Raw genomic sequence first — 21706 nt, 5'->3', positions numbered from 1 at the left:
GGGAGGGGGTGCAGGAAGAGCTGTGGGGAGCACACATGCGCATGCGCGCACCTCTTTGTGATCCTCAAGCACTCATTAAGTGGCCCTCCAGCTCTAATAATTGCCAGTCCCTGCTATAGTCCTACCTAGCTGAAATAATGTCACCCATACATGTCACCTTTGGATCACTCAGAATGAAGAGATGCATATAAATATCATATTGTTAGTAGTAGTAGTATTAACAATTATTATTATTGAGAGGCAAGACTTTTTGTGGGTGATATCATTTAGTAGACCAACTGCGTTGCTAAGCTAGGCTGCTGACTGATTCATTTAAATGGCACTGATTCATTTAAAGGGGATCTGATCCTTGATCCCAACAACTGTGCCTCCTACCATGCCACATATCCATGGTAGGACATGTAATTTTGGGATCAAGGATCAGATTCCATTCACACCCTACTTGCCAGTGCAGGGAGAATCCAAGATCATGATCCTGGGCTTCCCTTGCTGAAAACTGAAAGCCAGGTACCCAAAAATCAGCTGATTGTCACTTGACTCCAGGGCCTGCCCCAGGGCTGGTTTGAACCCCAGCGTGGTATCAGAGCTACCTGCTTGTTAGCTGCTAGGAACCATCCTGGGGCTAGCTGGAGCCCCAGTGTAGTCCCAGATTCATCTGACAATTAAGTGACCATTCCAGGTTTGGAGACTGTAGTGTTGCCAAATGTTCATTTTAAGATATGATGGAAAACAGCCACAAAAATATTACGCATTTTGTATTTAACATTTTTGTGGCACCATTAATTGTCAAACATGTGGTGGCGTTATCATGTAAGACACAATTAAGAGACTAATCATGTCTTAAGTGTAACATCTGCTAGGGGTCACAGAGTTAGACAACCTTTCAAATGCAAACATACAGTTGGTCCAATAAAATACATCACCCACAAAAACCCCAGCTTTCACCCCTCTGACTATCACATTATTGCTTCATGAAGTGCTGGAAGTATTGGCAAGCCATGTTCTTATCAAGTTTTTCATTCATAATGCTATTAATGTTGCTAATTACAAACAAAATGCTTAGCAAATGGAAATCTTCAAAACTTCAATATGTTACTTTGCATTGTTTTATATGGATTACAACCCAGATTTTTGTATTGATATTGAAATATAATCATCATGTGTTCCTCTATGTCAGTGTTAAAAATACATTCCCACTTACAGGCCATTTTTTATTTTCAGCATTAACAGTACAATGTTAGATTTTGACACGAGCTTTTGAAAAACTGAACTGTAGTACCATAGTCACATTTTCATTTGTGCTTTACTGGTAGTCAATAAGGGGAAAGCAATTTTTTGAAGAATAGGAGATAAAGGTTTTATTCTCTCATTAAGGAAAGCATGCTTAGGAAAGAAACAGCACTAAAAATATGCAATTTCCTAGCAATTTGATTAGAAAATGTGCCCCTTGATACATTTAAAATAAAGAACATTATTGGAAGCACAATGTGCTAGATTTACAGATTGAGGCAGTTTAAGTGAAAACACCTTCGTCCCTTATCTCCATTTCCCCTCACCACTGGGGAAGATTGTAAATAATTATTTTCTCGCTTCAGAGAGCACAGCCTGGTTAGACGAGCAAGCAAAACCCTGGTCCCCGTTTTTTATACAGGCATGTCTTCCTCTGCTCAAGCCATAGAAATTAATGTATTCAAATCTAAAATCTAAAAAAAGGAAACCAATTTCAAATGCAAACTAATGGCCAAAGTCTCAATCAGATGTCAGCACATGATTAATAGGAGAATTAAGCTTTGCAAACTCCAACAATGTCCTACAATGTCAATAAAGTGTGCTGTGTTTTCCCCAAAGCTGCTGAAGAATTAACTCTGGGAGGACCAGCTTGCAGGGTCTGGAGCATAGCTGCGTGCTACAGCACAAAAGAATCCTACACAGAAGAGGATTTATTTTGGGAAGTATTCCCCCTGTCAAGGAACCAGAAGCAAAAGTGGGACAAGCTGAGACAAATGTTTGCCCCACAATAGTCAGTAGATGCAGAAGAGTAAGACCAGCATCGAACTCTGCGGCAGCCCTTAAACTGCCCTTCCCTACTTCCACTGTGTATACTAGGGAACTACGTGGTGCTGACAGCCAGGACTGCTCATAAAAGACAAATTTAACTAAGTATCTTCTCCAAGGACATGAATGGTATTCCAAAGGGCCTATAAAACTTTTTTTGTGCAGAAATTAACTCACAGACCAAGATATCAATCTGCTTCAGAGTGCAACTGTCACTGCTGTTTCTGTTCAGATATTTTCTTTCACTTGTTCTCACAAGCCTTCTTTGCTTTTGAGAAAAGATGGAATTTTAATTAAAAAAAAAAGGCAACAACAAAAGGATCCATTTAGAGTGGAAGCCTCTGCTCTGCTTTGAAGTATTCAATTTAAATAAGTTCCTGTTAAAAATACACTTTTTAGTACAATGTACTATACAGGGCATTTCAAAGGCAGCCAACCAAACTTATATCAAAAAGTAAATGAAATCATCAAAAGCTTAATGAATGTGCTAAAGAATAAACATTTTACAAAAATAAATTTCCTTTGCTCTAAGTAGTAAAGCACATTAACTATTTAGCCCACACGTACCACAGGACTGCTGAAAAACACTCTGATAGAGTACTCTTTGGCAAAACTGAGCCAAATCCTCTCAACAGCTCCTACCATACCATACCATACCATACCATACCATACCATACCATACTACTGCTACAGCAAGCTCACCTCTTCACCTCCTGTGGATAGAAAAAAACTTCCCTGCCCTGTGGAACAGCCAATCTATATCTGTCATTCTTTCCTTCGGACATCCAGAAGTCTGGCTGCAAACACCCCTATCAACCTGTTCCAACTGATCCACGTTTCATCTACCTGTTCCTCCCTCCATGTCTGCTCTGTCAACAGCATTTCTCATGCGGCTGCCAGGAACTCCTTTTTATACCTTACCATATTCAGGAAGGGTTAAAATACAGTAGTGACTTCCATAGTTAAAATGATATTATAATTTAACCCAATTCTTGTACGGTGGCATTGAAAACAAAAAGGACTAAAAAAGCTGGTGAAAACTTCACCTGTAGTGAGACAGAAGAGGGAAAAGGGGGTCTTTATGATGAAGCAGAATAATAAAAAAATTGGCCATTCTACCTCAGAGGGGCACCTGCATTTGCTACTTCATTATTAAGTTAAGCCTATCAGAGACTTTTCATTTTAGCTCAAAGGCAAGTCATTGACATGCCAGCCTATAAGCCTTTCAGCCAGTAAGTAAGGAAAATACATGTTTACAACATTTTTGGCTCTGGTAGTAATGTTGCCCTCGTCACTCTTTCTGAGCAAGTGAGTCTATACGATATTTATTTTACTAACTCCCCGGTGCAGCACTGAAGCATTATTTTATAAGTGGGGACTTGAGGCAGACGCTATAAGCCAGGTTTTACTCCATCTGTTAGGAATCTAAGTAACACCTTGGCCCTTGAGGCCCAGATTCTATTCCACCTGTTGGGCATTTAAGTGGATTTAGATGCTGAAGTGTGATTCTATTCCACCCTATTCAAATCCCTGAGAATCCATTAATACAGTTACTTTTGCTATGATGTCATCATTAGGCCCTTAAGATTGAGTGACCACAAAAGTGGTGAGCAGTGGGAGGAGGACCAAGCCACCTTTTGCATTAAATGTTTTTCAGAGACTTAAAACAGGATGAAACAAAATCACACAGATACCTAGGTCAACTTACATGCTTAATAGAGGGAGTAGAGTCTGGACAGAAACCTGTGGCAGAATATGGAATTAAGCTGGGTGTGATGAGTCCCAAGGTAGGGCACTAACCAATGGACCTTTCTTACTAAAGAGGTTCTCTACATTTGGTTTTCATTCTCACCCCACTATACCAAGTGACCTCAGCTTGTATTGATTTAATCCTTTCTGCGATGCAGGGAGTAAGCCTCTTGTTTAGAGAGGAGCTAGGAGAGATGACTTTGGAATTGTGTTCTCAAGTCCTTACTTGGACAAAACTCCTAGTGAATTTAACTCCCAGTGGGTGTCCAGATGCTGCTCTGCTCCCCAGATAGCTAAAAAGTATGACTTGGATTTAATAAGAGCATGACCAGAATAAAGCCATCATGATTTGGTTTCTCTGTCTGTTTTCAGACTTGAATCACCTCACTATCTAACATGAGCAAATCAGGTAAAAATCTATAAAACGAGGGTACCTATACCTACCTACCTACCTGAGATTAGTGAGGCTCATGCAATACAATTCAAATGCTTTAAAGCCTGCTCCTTAAATTGCTCTGGAAATACACATTATTTGATCACTTTTAACCAATCTGGTGAAAGAAGCTGCTGTCTCTTAGGAAATTTGTTGTTCAAACAGGAAAATGACAGAAAATGTTACATAGTATATCAAATAATCCCTGAAATACATAGTGCTACAGTGTGAGGATAATGCACAAGTTAACACAGGGACAATATTACCTTTCTCTTCTTATGACAATTAATCCATCATTGCTTCATCCTCAACTTATTAATAATAGTTAAAAAATAATAAGACACCATAACAAAGATTTTGTAGTGCATCATATAATCAGACCCCAAAAAATGGCTTCTCTGGATCCCAGAAGATGCAGGAGATCTCATACCTGATTCTCATCTTGCACCTCCATGCTGTACTGGGGCCCTGGCTGTACTTCTGTGACTTTCTCTCCAAGGAGGAAGCCCAGGCGAGTCATGAGTGTATTTGCTGCCTCATCTACGGATGGAGGGGGTCCCAGCTCCTGTTCTGTTTCACCTACACAGAAAGAAAAAAGGAAAATTATGATGGAAATTGATCAAGCTTGTCTAGGCAAACAGTGGGTGAACAGCAGCAAAATACAGATAACTTTTCACACTGCTATTTCAGTAGATCAGTTTTTGGGTCATGCATTTCTTCTGTGTCTTACTCAATACTACCTGCTGGTCATTGATTGATTTGGATTTTCAGCCTACTTGTCTGTCAGTTCTATTCTTTATCCTCCAACTCCTTATTAGAAGGAATTCTTAATATCTCATATTAAAAGACAATTTAGTCAGTTTTCTCCCTGAGGTTAATGGAAAACCACTGTAGGCTTAGCTAAGAAACAGGACCCTGCTGAAACAGCAATCCAGAAACCATGCTCCTCCTTGCCTCTCCTGCTCTTTGTTGTATACATACACATCATGCCCACACCACTTTAAATGACCATAAATGTACTGTTTTGATCTCCTGCTAACTACTCACTAAGTAACAGAAATATCAATAAGCCCATGCTTCTAAGCTTCTAACCACCTGAAGTTAATTACTGCATAAAATTAAGGAACTTGTTTAAAGAATAACCTATTGTTCATCAGGGAAAGTGGAATGAGATAACAGTCCCATTTTCAGCCCTGTCCTGGGAGCAGGAAAAATCATTCCAACCCACATCCATTCAAAATCAAGCTTCCCATTATAGCCTACCCCTTATAGCCTTGGGTCCCCTTTATACAGCATTTTGTAAATTAGCAGGCAAAAATCTTTCACCCTCTCAAAACACTTTAAAAGCAAAGATTTTTATCTGCTGCAAGATGCAATTTCTTTTGTGCAGCCATTTCACAAAAAAATAAATTGAGAAGGATTGTTATCACACCTGCTGCCACTGGAAAAACACTGCACAAGAAACATTACAGCTCTTAGGATGCTATTATGGTCTATCAAGCTAAATACTTACTTTTTGTTTTTTCAAACTGCCCAATTATGAATTTACATGTGAAATAATGTCTCAGAATGTGCTCAGACACTGTGCTAGGTAAAAAACATTTCAATATCTCTCCCTACATATTTGCACAATAGGCTATAACGATTTTGAAGGAGCCTGTTGTATAAGTGACACAAAAAATACTGGGTAAAATGGACAAAAATAGGGTTGAAGTATGATACATTTGTCTCAGTTCCTGTATATTTTCCAGAAGAGTCTTACTTTTTTCACTACCCTAAAACATTTGAAAGAATTTCATGGGATAAAAAAAATGTCGCTAAAGGCCTCTCAAACTGACAAAAAACCTAAAATGTAGATGGAAAACTGAAACTCTCCATCTATCACAATTTGTTGCACCTAAGGATGTGTGGATTTTTATATATATGATGTAAAGACTTCCCATTATTCAGCATATGTTTGGCTAGAAGTTCAGATCAAGTTCTTTGTGAGTCTCATTCAGACCCTTACTAGCATTTTGATATAGTAAGCTACATGCTTCTGGTCAGAGACACTAGAGGCAATGTGGTCTATGTAGCACAGTAATTCTCAATTACGGTGCCTTGGCACCTTGGGGTACCTTGAGATCCTGTCAAGAGTATTGTGAGATACTATGCAATGTTAGCACTGTTAAGAGGAGGAAACATGATTCACAAGATAAACAGAAGATTTCAAATAGGAACCCACAGTTTAAAAAACACCCAGAACTGTTGCGTGATTTCTGAGTGCTTTGCAACAGAACAATTGTTCTATTATTTTTTCATTGTCAAAAAACATCAGTGAAAACTAGGACCTGGCATTTTCCAGGGTGGCCACAAGTCTAACAAGGGATGCCTTGTGCCTAAAGATTGATGAAAACCACTGACCTAGCCCAACAATCAGAAAAGCATAGAAGCATAAAAAATAGTGGGGTTTGAAGGGACCCCAGGAGATCAACTAGACCAGGGTTGTCCAATTCACCTTGTGTCCTGGGCCAGATCTGGACCATGTGGCTCCTTGACTGCCAGATTCAGTGCAGAGCACAAGGAAGCCGTGGTGGCAGCAGTGGAGCATGCCATGGTGGTGGAGGCAGCAGAAGATGGGGCAGTGAAAGCAGTGGAGCACATGGTGACAGAGGAGCATATAGTGGTAGTGGTGGCTGTAGCAGCAGATCATGTGGCAGTCATGGCAGTGGTGGAGGCAGCAGATCATGTGGCAGTGGCTCTAGGCTCTGCAACATGCCCCTTGCCAGAGCTGGAGTTGTCACCACTGTGCATTCTGGGCAGCGATGACAGCTTCAGCTCCAGTGCCAACTCCAGCATGGGGGATGTGGCAGGGGAGCCCCAGCAAGGTATTCCACTGCTGCTGCCATCACCACTACTACTTGCTGCCACCATGTGCTCTTCTGCCTCCACTGCCGCATACTCTGCTGTCTCTGCATGCTCTGCTGCCACCACCACATACCCCCAACTTCTGGTACCCCACTGGTAGTCTAGTAGGTTGGATTGTGTACCTCTGCAGGCCAGATTCAGCCCACAGGTTATAGGTCTGACACCCCTGATCTAAACCAATTGCCTGCTCAAAGTAGGATCATGCCTGTCTAAACCAACCTAGACCAAGGGTGAAAATTCCACAACCTAAGTAATCTGTGCCAGTGCTTAACCACACTCTCACCCTCATACTGAGAAAGCCTAAGATTTAAATTAAATTTCCTTTGTTGCAATTTAAGACCATTGTCCTTGTCTCTTATGACCACACAGAATGGTCTATCAGCAATCTCTATATAACTACTCTTCAGGTATTTGGAAACTTATCAAATTTATCTTCTCAGTTAAATAATCCCAGTTCTTTCAGTCATTACTCAAAAGGTATGTTTCCCAGACTTCTAAATCATTTGTGTTGCTCTCTGCTAGGCCTTTTCTAATTTGTCTAATCTTCCTTGATGAGTTGGGGCCCAAAACTGGACACAGTACCCCGGGTGAGGTCTCAGTGCTGAACAGAGGGGAAGGATCATTTCTCTTGACTTACAAGTGACATTCCTAATAATATAGCCCTGTATGCTATTGGCTTTTTTCTTTCTTTCTTTATTAAAACAACTGCACGCTGCTGGCTTACATGCAACCTTATGGTTCATTATAACCACCAGGTCCTTCTCTGTAGAACTGAAGAAGAAAGTCATGCCCCAGCCTGTATTTGTGCATGTGACTGTTCCATCCCGAGTGCAGGACTTTGCCGTTGTCCTTATTGAATTTAATTTGATTACTTTCAGACCATTTCTTCAGTTTATCCAGGTCATTCTGGATCCTAGCTCCACCCCCTAGAGTGTCTGCACCTCCAACTGACTTGGTACCACCTGCAAATTTGCTAAGTGTGCACTCAATTCCACCCTCCAAATATTTAGTGAAGATGTTAAATAATACCAGACCAGGACAAGCCCCAGGGGAATCCTACTTGATACCTCAGTTCCAGCAGGTCATCAAGCCATTAATAACTCCTCATTGAGCATGATGATCCAACCAGTTATGTATGCACTTTACAGTACTTTTTTCTAGTCCATATTTCCTTAGCTTACGAATGAGAATATCATTAAAAACAGCATCAACATTTGTGCTAGGATCAAAGTATATTACTTATGCTGTTCTCGCCCCACCTATAGGGCCCATTACCTTGTCATAAAAAGAAATTAGGTTGGTCAGGCATGACTTGCTTTTGGTGAATCCATGTTGCCTATTCCTGATTGCCTTGTTCTCCTCCAGGTACTAAAATTCTCCTTGATGACCCTCTTCATGATGTTTGCAGGTGTCAAGGTCAGACTGACTGGTGTGTAATTCTTTGGATTCTCTCTTTTCCATTTATTAGAGATGGAGACTGTCTATGCCTTTTTCCAGACAGCTGGGCCCTCACCTGTCCTCCACAAGTTGTCAAAGATGACAGCCAGTCAATTTAACTCAGCCAGGCTCTGAATTTAACTCAGCCAACTTCTTCAGTACTCTAGAATGCATCCCGCCTAACCCTGCTGATTTAACATCCAGCTTTACTAAGTAATCCCTAACCTGTTCTTCCAGGACTCTAGGCTGCTTATGTCCTTCCCTATCCTTGCTGCCAAGTGCCCTCAACATCAGACAACTAACCTTCTTCGTGAAGACTGAAGTAAAAAAGGCATTAAATACTTCAGCCTTCACCACATCGTACAATATTACACTGCCCTCTGCCTTCACAGTAAAGGAACTATACTTTCCTTGATCTTTCTCTTCGGACATACTTGTAGAATAGAGTTTGTTGCCGTTTACATCCCTTGATAGTTGCATCTCAAATCATCTCTGAGGGAGACTTAAAAACACCCTGACACACATAGCAGAAAAAGAACAGCAGCAAAGCCCAGAGGCATCGTGTAATGCAGGCATAGTTATGCCTATACCATCCCTGACCAGTGGCTGTCCAACCTCTCCTCGAACACCTCCAGTAGTGGAGAGTCCACAGCTTCCCTAGGCAGTTTGGTGCACTGCCTCACTATTTAAACAATAAAGTTTTTTCTAATCTAAATGTACTCTGCTGCAACTTCAAGCCTCCATATCCTCCTCTCTGCAGCAAGAGAGAAAGGGTATTTTCCCTCTTCTTTACGGTAGCCCTTCAAGTACTTGAAAACTATTATCATGTCCCTTTTTAAATGCCTTTTCCGCAAGTTGAGCAACCTCTCCTTGTATGACTTGCTTTCCAAGCCCTTTACCATCTTTGTTGCCTGTCTCTGGACCCTACTACACATTCTTTTTAAAATGTGGATCCCAGAACTGCACACAGTACTCCAGATGAGGTCTAACCAGTGCCATGTAAAGAGGCACTATCACCTCCAGTATCTTGTACCTAATGCTTCTATTTATGTAGCCCAAAACCACATTTGCTTTTTGTGCAGCTGCATCACACTTCAGATCCATATTGAGTCTGTGATCTACCAAGATTCCCAAGTCCTTTTCCACAGTGCTGCCATCTGGACAGGTGTCACCCATTTTGTATTTGTGTTTTAGATTATTCCTCCCAAGGTATAGCATCTTGCATTTGTCCTCATTGAACTTCATCCTCTTGGCTCTAGCCCAACATTCCAACCTCCTGAGATCCTTTTAAATTGTGACTGCGTCCTCCAACATGTTTGCAATTCTTCCCAGTTTCACGCTGTCTGCAAACTTGCTCAAGAAGCTGTCTATGCCAGCATCTAAATCATAAAAAAAAAAAAAATCATTGAACAGCACCAGGTTGGGCCAGACCCCAGTGGGACTCCACTTGAAACCTCTTGCCATTCTGACGTGGACCCATTAATAATTACCCTTTGCTTGTGGCTTCTGAGCTAGTTATCTATCCACCTTCTAGTAGTTTTCTCTAGCCCACATTTCTCCAATTTGTTTATGAAAAGGTCATGCGGGATCTTGTTAAAAGCCTCGATGAAGTCCAGATACACTATACCCCCTATGTCCCCTTCATCTACCCAAGTAGTTATTCTGTCTAAGAAGATCAAGTTTGTTTGACGCAACTTGTTTCTTATAAATCCATGCTGGCTGCTTGTGATCAGCCTTTCCTTCTCCAGATGTTTGTAAATGGCCTTCCTTAGGATATGCTTCAGTAACTTCCCAGGTACTGAGGTGAAGCTAACTGGTCTGTAGTACTTTGGGTCCTCCTTGCCTTTTTTAAAAGAGGGGCACTATGTTGGCCCTTTTCTCCTCTTCTGTTACCTGGCCCATCTCCCATGACTTCATGCAGATTGCTGCCAAGGCTTCCAAGATCTCCTCTACCAGTTCCTTCAGGACCTTGGGATGAAGTTCACCCAGCCTTGCTGACCTGAATTCATTCTGACCCAACAAAAGCTCTCTGACCATCTCTTTTGTTATCTCATCCCTCAGCTTTCCCCACTTCCTTCTCCATATAAACCCTATTAGGTGTCTGGCTGCAGCTTAATTATTTGTGGAGACTGAGGCAAAGTAGCTGTTGTGTAGATCCGACACTCCCTGCCCCCCCCCCCCCCGGCTTGTTAACAGGGGACCCACAGCTTCCTTGGTCCTTCGTTTCTGGCCAACATACTTATAGAACCTCTTCTTGTTATCCTTAACCTCCTTTGCCAGATGCAGCTCATTCTTTATCTTTGCCTTCCTGATCTTGTCCCTGTAGGTTCTTGCTATTTCCTGGTATGCATTGTTGGTGACCTGCCCATTCTTCCATTTCCTGTAGGCTTTTCTTTTGTATTTGAGGCATTTTAGAAGCTCCTTGTGCAGCCACATTGGTCTCTTGTTCTTCTTCTTGTGCTTCCATCATGTCAGGACAGTTTCTTGTTGGGTTTTGAATACTGTGACCTTCAGAAGCTCGAAGCCCTCCTTTATCCTTCAATCTATCCTCCCATGACACCATGCCGCAACTTCTTGAGTCAGATGACATCCATTTTTTTGAAAACTACTGTCCTAATTTTGCTTACCTCATGCTTTCCCTATCTCAGGATCTGGAATTCTATCGTATCAGGATCAATTCCTCCCAAATTACCCATCACCTTCACATGCTCCACCATTTCTTCCCTGTTGGCTAGGACAAGATCCAAGATAGATGATCCCCTACTTGTATCCTCCACTTGCTGGAAGAGAAAGTTGGGCTCCACACAAGTTAGGAACTGGCTTGCCATTTTATGGTTGGCTGCATTGTTCTTCCAGGAGATGTTCAGAAAACTGAAGTCTCCCACCAGTATGATCCCATAGCTTCTGGAGAGATTTGTAACCTGCTTGAAGAGTGCCTCATCCACCTCCTCTTTCTGATTTGGTGGCCTATAATAAATCCCCACTATTATATCAGTGCTGCATCTTTCACCTTTCATTTTCACCCAAATGTATTCTGCTTTGCAGACTTTTCTCTTGAACCAGGGAACAAGCACCACCACCTTTTCTCCCAACCTTGTCCTTCCGTAACCCTTGATGTTCACATTCTAGTCGTAACAGCTGCTCCATCAACTCTTCGTGATGCCAGCCAGATCAGAGTTCTTTTCAAGGCTACAGCTTCCAGCTCATTTAGTTTATTCCCTATACTTCTCAAATTTGTATATCTGCATCAGACATAGCTTATATTCTGATTTCCTCACTTCCCTTTTGTGCCACTTGTTGCAATCCTGTAGCTCTCTGGCACTTTCCCAGAGTTGAGTTGCTTCCTTGAGTTGTTTCCCCTCTGGACTATGTCCTCTGTTGCTGGAGGGATTTGATCACTTTCCCTCATGGAACCTAGTTTAAAGTCCTCCTTACTAGGGTGGGCAGACAATATCCAAAGATGCTCTTCCCTGTTCTCATCAGGATGGATCCAATCTCTTGATAGCAGCCCTCCTCCCAAGAACATATGTCCATTGTCAAAGAAGCCAAAGCCTTCATGTCAACACCACCATCTCAGCCACGTGCTCACTTTGAGAATATGATGGTCTCTGCCTTGATCCCTGCCTTCCACAGGAAGGATTGATGAGAATACCACTTGTGCTTCAAGCTCCTTAATCCTTCTGCCAAGAGCCTCATAGTCACCTGTCGTCTGCTCAGTGTCATTCCTGGCAGTATAGTTGGTGCCTACATGAACAAGCAGGAAGAGGTAGATACCAACATCCAAAGGATGGCTGAGCTTTGGCAGACTCTGTGATGTTCTGATTTGGGACTTGAGGCAGGCAGCACATCTCCCAAGTTTCCAAATCCAGATAAATTGGTGCCTCTGCTCCCCATACAAGGGTCATTAACCACTATGACTCTTCTCTTCCTTCTTGGTGCAATGCCCTCGAGGCCTTGCATTTCCTGCTCTCTAGGTTGCTGCCTCCTCTGCCTCATGCCTGCAGATGTCCTCTCTCCTGCCTTTTCCTCAGCAGTTTCACTGAAGAGTGCTTGAAAGTGTTTGTTGACTTCAAATAGCTCCTTTTCAATTCTGGGGCCCCTCCTTCTTCAAGTAGTCACATAGTGTTACTTCTCTTCATTACCATTTGTCCAAGTAATCTTCTTGATCCCAGATGCAATGCAGCATTTGCTGAGGAACAGCTAAAGGCAAAGTTTGGGTGTGTGATGAAAATGTTGATAATTATTAATTTGATAATGTGCAATCAAAAATGAAACCCATCTCTATTTCCCAGGCCTATGCTGATTCTCTGGTGCTAATAAGAGTGAAATCTCATTCCAGCCAGAAAAGTCAGTGGATGTGTGAAAGGGTAGCAATTTTATGAAGTCCCTTCCAGAAGGGAACCTTCTTAGATCTGTATTTTTCTTTTAATTAAATGTATCTTATTTAATCCCTTATCTTTCTCTTCTTGAGTATGGATTAATCACATCCTTCAAAAGGGTCTTGGGAAACATAGCCTGCAGCTAAGGTAGAGGGAATCTTCTTTAATGTCGTTCTTCATAAGGAGAGCTGAAATAGTAACCTATACAAAAGTTTGATAATTAGATTAGCCTGCTGCTCCTACAGAAACCAGCTCAAGGTCATATTATAGATTTCATGGATACATATAGCAAGTTTGTAAGCTCTCAGTCATATTACTGCAGTTTACAAAAGCTTTTAGTAGGACACAGATAACACTGATTTATGAAGATGATTAAATAAATACCTCATGGGGAGCCCACCTTGTACTTCCCAGCTGCAGTATGTCATGAATTGCAGCCCCCAAACTGACAAACTGGTCATGCTTGAAGATAGGCAGCAGATACAGGCGGACACAGACAGGCTAGCAAGTTGGGCAGACTGGAACCAGATGAAGTTCAATATCAAGAAATGTACAGTGCTCCACCTGGGGACTGTCATATTGAATGAAATAGTTTGAATGTTTGTAAAGGTTGCCCATTAGCCAGTTTCAGGAAGAAGATAAGATTTATCTCCTTATCTAGTTCATTGTTTTGGGGACTACGTGCAAAAGGTCCTGACTTCGCTTAAAGTCTTAATTTAAATTTCATCTTTTAGAAATCTTTTACAAAGAGAGCAAATATCCTGAATTCCAAGAGATCAAACCCTGAGGCCTTTTAACCAGGTTGGTAAGAAAAGGGCATTTACAGTGATATGGAAGTTTCCCAAAGGTAATTTAAAATGCTCAACAAAGGTAAAAGAATCTGTTGAGTAAGATCCGAGCCCAAATTTGGGAGCAACCATATATTGAGTAGGAGGAGCCCGCTGACGGCAACTTGCTCAATAAAAACGGTAACTTGCTGTCCCAATTTGGAGGTGACTATACTTGTAGAACAACAAAGGAAAAATCGCAAGTATAGCCCGGTTCAGACTGATCACCTGAAACTACCCTCTCCGTGAACACGAATCTCTTAGTTCACGCTGAAGCCGCGGAGCACCTGAAAAGGACTGAAGGAAGGGGACTTAGTCCTATCACTGCTGAGGCCAGCCTATTGAATTGTACTGCTGAGCCCATTTCATTGAACCGTACTACTGAGGCCAACCCATTGAATCGTACTACTGAGGAATGAAACCATATTTTGGTATTTGGCTTCTTGGAATTCTAGGATTGTAAGTATATTATGAAAATAATAGTATTGATTCAAATTTAACTTTTAGTTGTAATTGTAGTTGTTTTTGTAACACTAATTCTTATAGTATTGTTTGGGAAGGAAGTGCATTCAGAGCATTGTTTCTAATATATGTAATTATTGTGTTTTTAATGTTTGTGGTGTTTCTTAAAGCTAAGCAGTGTTATATACGTAGCAAAGAGTTTTAAAATAAAATTGTGTTGTATAAATTAAGTGTGTAATCATTGTGAAATCGTGCAATCAGTTAACTATTCCCCCAGCCAGTGCATCAAAATGAATCAGTAAATTGTGTGGTATTTTCTCTATTCCATAACCCACTAGAGACAGGGACAAAGAATCCCTTGCATACCTATAGGTGTGGAAATGCCAACCTGACCAGCACTCCAAATGAAAGGGACCTGGGGGTAATAGTGGACCACAGTATGAACATGAGCCAGCAGTGCGATGCTGGAGCAAGCAGGGCTAGCAATACCCTGGCATGCATAAATTGACGCATCTCCAGCAAAACCAAAGAACTGATTCTCCCACTTTACTCGACATTGGTCAGACCGCAGCTGGAGTACTGCATCCAGTTCTGGCCACCGCACTTTAACAAGGATGTGGTAAAGCCAGAGAAGGGCCACCTGTATGATCAGAGACTTGAGTGGCAAGCCATATGAGGAAAGGCTGAGGGATCTGGGACTCTTCAGCCTGAAAAAGAGAAGGCTGAGAGGGGACTTGGTATCAGCTTACTGCTACATCAGAGGCACACATCAAGGGCTCAGTGAACAACTGTTCACCAGGGGACCCTTGGGGAAAACTAGGAGTAATGGTCACAAACTCCTGGAAGACGGTTTCAGGCTCAACATTAGGAAAAACTACTTCACAACTAGGGTGTCTAGACTGTGGAATAATCTCCCCCCAGAGGTGGTGCAATCGCCTACCCTGGAAATCTTCAAGAGGAAACTGGACAGTCACCTTGCTGGGATCACCTGATTCCAGTTGCCTTTCCTGTTTGGTGCAAGGGGCTGGACCCAATGATCTTCTGAGGTCCCTTCCAGCCTTACAATTTATGAATCTGTGAACAAACAACTATAAACTTCTGAAGACAAGCTTTTTTAGTTGTTTCAAGTGGCAGCTTCTTTTATGAAAATTATGAAAGCAGATGCCTTAAACTGGTTATAGGATTTGCCTTTCTCTGTGGGACTGTTTTACTGCCAAACAAAAAGCTTATTCACCCGTGTTGTGTTTAGGGTAGATTTAAGTTAGAGACAGATTTAGAAAGAGGGCCTCATTTTCTGAACTGCTGAGCATTCCTGAGTCAGTTAGTGTTCACCACTGCTGAAAATCAGGCTTGGAATGGATGAACTGAGAGAGAGAAAAACATATATGTAAATTTATAGCGCTAATGTCTGTAAATGTAAAGAGCCTTGAAAGTTCTGTCGGATATCCATATGAAAACTTAGTTCATAATTAATGAATTAGTGTGATTCAGCAGTATGAGACCATTTTACACAAAGAGCATGAACCCAGGTCTTTCTGTGAAAGCACACACATGTGTGCACCTGTGTAGGTGCCTATATGTACCAGAGTACAGTGAGGAATTAGAGGTATGGCAGCTGCTAAAGCTTGACGGGTCTACTTAAAAGCCCCCAAAGCACTTCCCATCATATATCCAAGCAACTAGAGGTATGCTGTAGTAACTGAATTTGGGTCAAAATGTTCAACCATAAGGCAGTCTGCATGACTGCATCGATTTATTTCACTCGCTGAAATGGTACATGGGGAGACAAGCAGTTTGTACAGTACCTGGCACCCAAACCATAAAGCTTTCTATAGATGAAAACTAGTGCTTTGAATTGACCATGAAAGCAAAGGAGAAGCCAGTGCAATTCCCTGAATATAGGTCTGATGTGTTTATGCAAGCAGGCTGCTGAATTTTGGGCTACCTGAATTAGGTTGAAATGCATTATTAGGATTAGTCAGTGAGTAAGCTACAGTAGCTCCTTTCGAGCAGTGGCTCTCAAACTTTTCAGAGTCAAGGAACCCCTCCACCACTTCTTTGAATGTGGTGGCATCCATGGTTGAGAACCACAGTTGGTGCTGCCTCAGTTTACCTCAGTGTTTCTCAGCCAGTTGTCGCTGCCTCCAGATAAAACCGTCCCATGCCTGCTGCATGCTCAGCCTGGGAAGGGCTGTAGTATATGAGTGCCCTTTCTTCACAGAAACCCTAGGGCTTCTGGTCCCTAGGGTTGTCTGGTCAGCCTAAAGCAGGCAGGAGGTGCCTGGTGCTGTGTAGCTCTTCCTGGTTCAGTGCCCACCTCTCCTCCCCAACTCCTCCCAGAAACAGGAGCACAAAAGTGGGACTGTCTTGCACACCCCCATTTCCAGGATGAGAGTGGAAAGGATCAGTCTGGGAAGGGATATAGCCAGCTTCTGCCTGCTTTAGGCCGATCAGACAGCCTTAAACCAGGAGAAGTGTGAGCAGGGCAGCTTTACCTGGCTGCCACCGTGGCAGCAGCACCTGCCTGAGAACCACTGCCTTAAAGACTGTTTGTAGATTTTAGGGCAGAACAGTTGGTTTCACTTGTCCCAGCAATAGTGACTGTTTCCTCAACAGACACACCAGCTTGCTTATTTGAGCAAGACTAGCCCCCAGCCTTTTCTGTTCTGTCCTACCTAATGAGAAGTCTAGAAAGCTGTCATTTAACTATCAAACAAACTTATCTGCTTATCCTACATCACAACACTGTGAAATACTGTATATATTCTCATTATATGAGGGATAATAAATGTTTCTACAGTGATTATCACAATGAAACTCAACTGGAAGGCTCTTCTGACATGACAAAATATGAAGTAGTATAATTCAAGCAATTCACATAGCTTAGCATGACCAATTGTTATTTTATTAGAATATAGCTTTCAGGATGCAAAAGAACTCAAGTAAGGTAGTTTTGCAGTGGACTATTTTGAATTCAGGACTTCTATAAAATGTTTGCGGGATTAATTAATTTGATGTCAGGGAAGAGACAAGACAGCTCCTAGCAATCTGTGCCAAGGTATTATAAAAAAAGCTGTAACTTTCCTTTCAAAGATGACAGATGAAATAGCCTCTCACTGAGTTCAGTGAAAGGGCATAACTGCTTTTTTTTCTCCATCAACATGTATGCTATCTAGTAAATAGTCTGGACAATTTTTAACAGAATTCAGTGAATTAAATTTCCTTGACCTCAATGGGATATTAGACTACATATCTGAGGGGAAAACTAGCTTGAGATACTTCAAAGTATTCTAACCCTGTATTGATTTAATGAACTGTACCAGCTCAAAAAGAAATATCATAGTGAAATCAGGTAATTAATAATCAATATATCAATAAAAAGTATGAAATTCTTTGCTCTGCAATATGCACGTAAGCCCACTGAACCCAACTGGGCCATATGCATAAGACCACAGGTTGAAGCTTTTGTGGTATCTCATATCAACTCACACATTTCCATATAAACACTGAAAGTAATAGTGAGAATCTTGCTCAAACTGCTAGAGCCAAAAAAAAAAAAAGTAAAAAAATATACTGCTTAAGTCATTCCATGGTGCCTAGACACCGTACAGGAAGAACCCCAAAATTGTGTAATTTCACTTTATATGTCAGGGCAGAAGGAAGAGTAGGAAGAAAATTTCCATCTCAAGGGATTAAAACAGTGTGATGAATTATGCCACCATTTTAAAAGGGACCACACTAGAAAGGTCATGTTTTTATTGAGATAAAGACACAAAGACATGTTCTTATCCACTTACTTTCTCACACACCAATTTGTCATAGACACTGGTCTCTGAATATCATTAATCAGTTCTTATAGGTCACTACATGTATTTTAACAACGGATGTTTATAGAGGGCTTTTTTGTTTGTTTCTTGGTGCCACAGTTTACCAAAAAGTGCAATAAAACCAATTTCCAAAATCTGCCAAAAGATGTAATCTGTCCTTAATTAGATGGCCTAATTGTATTGCACTCCAGGGGTGTTCTACTACCCCAGCCCTGGTGATGCATTCTACAGGTATATTCTTGCCCCATTGGCAGGAAAGCAGAATTAAGAGGGACCTTGTGAAAGTCACAGAGCCTTCCTTCCTCCATGAGCATTCTGGGTAATGTCCTTAGTATGAGAGCACAGGGCTAAACAGTTTGGGAAAGGTAGGGAGTAAGGTGATTTAAATCACTTTTGTACCCTGCTCAAATCCTGAGCTGATCCTGAAGTAAGACATGATAGAACCCTAGGGATCAGCTCAGTTATAGCTGTTTATCAGCAGGTAACTATAGGTGCATCTACACTTGCATTTAAGTGCAACTACATTTAATGTGCATTAAGTTAATGCTCATTAAGCAATTTTTGGCAGGTGTCTACACATGCAGCGACTTGGCACTAAAGTTAGTCTCAAATCCCTGGACTTGGCACTAAAGTTAGCTCAAAGTCCCTGCAGCCCTGCCATATGCCCCTGTAGCCAGCAGGGGGAGCTCCAGCCTCTGGCCACAGCACTTGGCAGCCATGTTGAAGCCAGAACCAGCTGCCAGCACCTGTGGCAGGGCAGACCAGGCATTAATGTAAGTGTCGCATCATGTCTACACAGTCATTAATGTACATTAACTAACTGCACCTACATTTGATACCTGCATTTGTAGGTATCAAATTTAGGCGTGCTTAGCCTAAGTTAATGTGTATTAAGGGTGTGCACATGTAGACACACACCCATAATGCGCATTAACACATCTTGTGTAGACGTGCCCTATGTGTAGCAGCTTGACCAAGAATCTCTCTGGCACTATGTCCTGAGGACTTGCCCATGTATCTAATGAGCTGTTGGAGTGTTTGGTATGAACATATCCTTTTGCATAGGATACACATTGCAAAAGTACACTCCATCTGGTACAAAAACCCTCATACAACTTCCCTGAAAACTAGATTACAGTACAGGAACACACCACTACTTTCATATTTAGCACCAAAACCTTTCTAAAATTCTTCTAATGATGCAAATATTTTAAGGTTTTCTTTTGTATGTTCCATTTAAAACTCTCCAAATGAATATTCAGGGTAGGGTTTGTAAATATATTGATTAATGTGTACTGTACAGGCCATTACAACTAATTTTTTTATAACACTATAGCATTTACCTTTACCAAGGTACACTAGAAAAGGCATATTCCACAAGATTAGGTTCTTCCTCTCTCCCTGCAAAAATGAGGGTTTGCAAAGTGTTTGCAGGGGAGGCAGCATATATAGCCACAAAAAACAGCTGTGCAAGACAGCTGAAGCACTCCAGCTGATTGGGGAAGCAGTGCTCCTTGAAGTAAAAGCTGCAGCAAATAGCTGAGCAGATCGTCCTTAACTCAGCAACCTACTGCAGGTTAAGTGGGTTGCAAAATCACCCAAATACAAGAGATCCAGGTTCTAGTGCATTTGCTAAATTTCCTAAATGTAAAATGAGAGATATACAGGTATAATATTAAAGATAACTTTGTAAAATTTTCATGTGCATTCATGGCATTCGTTGTATGACAGCCATTGCTCTGAACAGAATCCTAGGCCTGTCTAGGTACCAGTCACCTTGTTTCAGCAGAAAATATTAAAGTACACATAACATTATATAAGAAGTTGTCCCATAGATTTGATGGGATTTGAGCTATGCATATTTACCTGATCTGCTGACACAGGTGAGCTGGAGGCCATTGGAATTACATAAACTGTTATTCTCTCACAATAATTAGCAATTCTCCTTTAGGCCAAATGGCAGGATCTGTTTTTTTTTACTAGGTTTTTAGTTATAATTCCTTTTGAATTGAAGTGACCAGGGAATCGATATAGGATCAAACTCCCAAAATGTGATTTATTATTATTGCCATGTGTTAAGGGGGTTGACACTGACGAGTTGTGTTTAAATAGTGACAACTTAATTATATTTTTATTCAGCTTTAACCTGAAATGTTGATCAACCGAATAATGCATGTGATCAGAAGGAGGTAGGTAGCTGTGTTAGTAAGAAGTCAAGCAGAAGGCAGGGTATTGAGATGCACGTTATAGATTGACCAATGTACTCTTCCAGCCATTGTCATTTCCTGTGGAGTTTTTTGGTTATTGATGTCTGTCAAATCCTGTCAAGTTTTTTTGGTTGTTGTGGTCTGTCAAACCATATCTGAAGGAATGGAAACTTACTATTCCACTTATAAATTAGGATGCACAATTATAAATAGTGAATTTTTTTTACAAAACCATCCAAATACTAAATTAAAAGTAATTACATTTATTATTTTTCTAACCTAAATGAAAAATGTAATGTTGTGATACTGCCATTACTCCATAATTAATAAAGAGGACTTAAATTTTTTTCTGTACAAAACAGCTATCTACTTTATAGGGAATATAATGAAAAATTTTTCTCTGATGAACAGAGAGCATTTATCTGAAAACAACTGGAAAATTCTACACTGTAGAAGCCAATACATGGCTGTAGAGTGATGGTTGCTGAGAAAAAAAAGTGACAAAAATGCCACCTGTCTCTTTTTGTATAGTTAATTAATCATTTACTATAAAAATGTGCCTGCCGATAAAAGAAAATCTGACCTTCTGCTGAATATGTCCAAACTCCACTACTGACATGTATACTGTAATAACCATATCTTTAAACTGTAGTGTTCACTTACTGAATTTTAAGCTAAGTTCCTTTTATACTATGAAAGCATATTTAGTCCAAGAATATGATGATTATATAAACAAGTTTCATGAAGATGAATAACAGTTACAGGTCAACCAGAAGAACCAGAAAGGGACATGTTCTCTGCTTTGTTAAACACTTCTTGCAAGAATCTGGGCAAGCCACTTAGCTTCTCTGTACATCACTCCCTCAGGTAAGTATCTAACATGTTCTTAATTTATATAGAAAGAGAACGTATTGTTTTCTCTATAATTAATCATAAACTGAAGATAACCTCAAATGACCGGGTTTGAGTAACTCTAGCAGGACAGGCCCTGAGGGCAGCCATACCATCCCCTAGTTGCTGCCTTGATTCTGTCCTACTCACCCACTCTGGCCTCTCAAGGTCCCACTCTGCTGTCTCGCCTGCTATGCCCTGGTATTATAGCAAAATGGGGAGACTTCCCTCAGAGGTCCATGCGTTCAGTGTGCTCTTCCTATCCTGACCTCACAGTCTCTCCATTTCTGGGGCTCTAGCCCCAATGCCCTAACTGCCTTAAGGGTGAGAATTGTGGTCTCTGTCATCCCCTATAGCCATGCCCATGCCTCTCTAGCGTCACTTCGTATTGATTCACAGGGAGCCTGACCCACCACTTCCCCAACAGCCCTGTCAATCACAGCTCTGATTGTGTATTCTGTACCTGGGGCAAGCAGCCATAATTCTTAAAGGCCTCTCCATTCCTAACAGTTCCTCCAGGGCCCTGAAGCCA

The 21706-nt window shown here is 41.3% G+C and overlaps 1 protein-coding gene across 11 annotated transcripts in view; it reads right to left on the bottom strand.

Moving 5' to 3' along the window:
- The window catches only part of TANC2 (tetratricopeptide repeat, ankyrin repeat and coiled-coil containing 2), an 806911-nt gene that overhangs the window by 263013 nt on the left and 522192 nt on the right, over positions 1–21706 (bottom strand). For all 11 annotated transcript variants that reach the window (XM_059726841.1, XM_019500742.2, XM_059726842.1 and 8 more), the window contains one exon: positions 4668–4816. In XM_059726841.1, coding sequence (XP_059582824.1) covers positions 4668–4816 — 149 coding nt within the window. The remainder of the gene's footprint in view (positions 1–4667; positions 4817–21706) is intronic.

This window comes from Alligator mississippiensis, chromosome 4 (assembly GCF_030867095.1).
Source record: "Alligator mississippiensis isolate rAllMis1 chromosome 4, rAllMis1, whole genome shotgun sequence".
Taxonomy (NCBI): domain Eukaryota; kingdom Metazoa; phylum Chordata; order Crocodylia; family Alligatoridae; genus Alligator; species Alligator mississippiensis.
The sequence above is the reverse complement of the archived record's forward strand: the minus strand, read 5'-3'. Positions and strand labels throughout refer to the sequence as shown.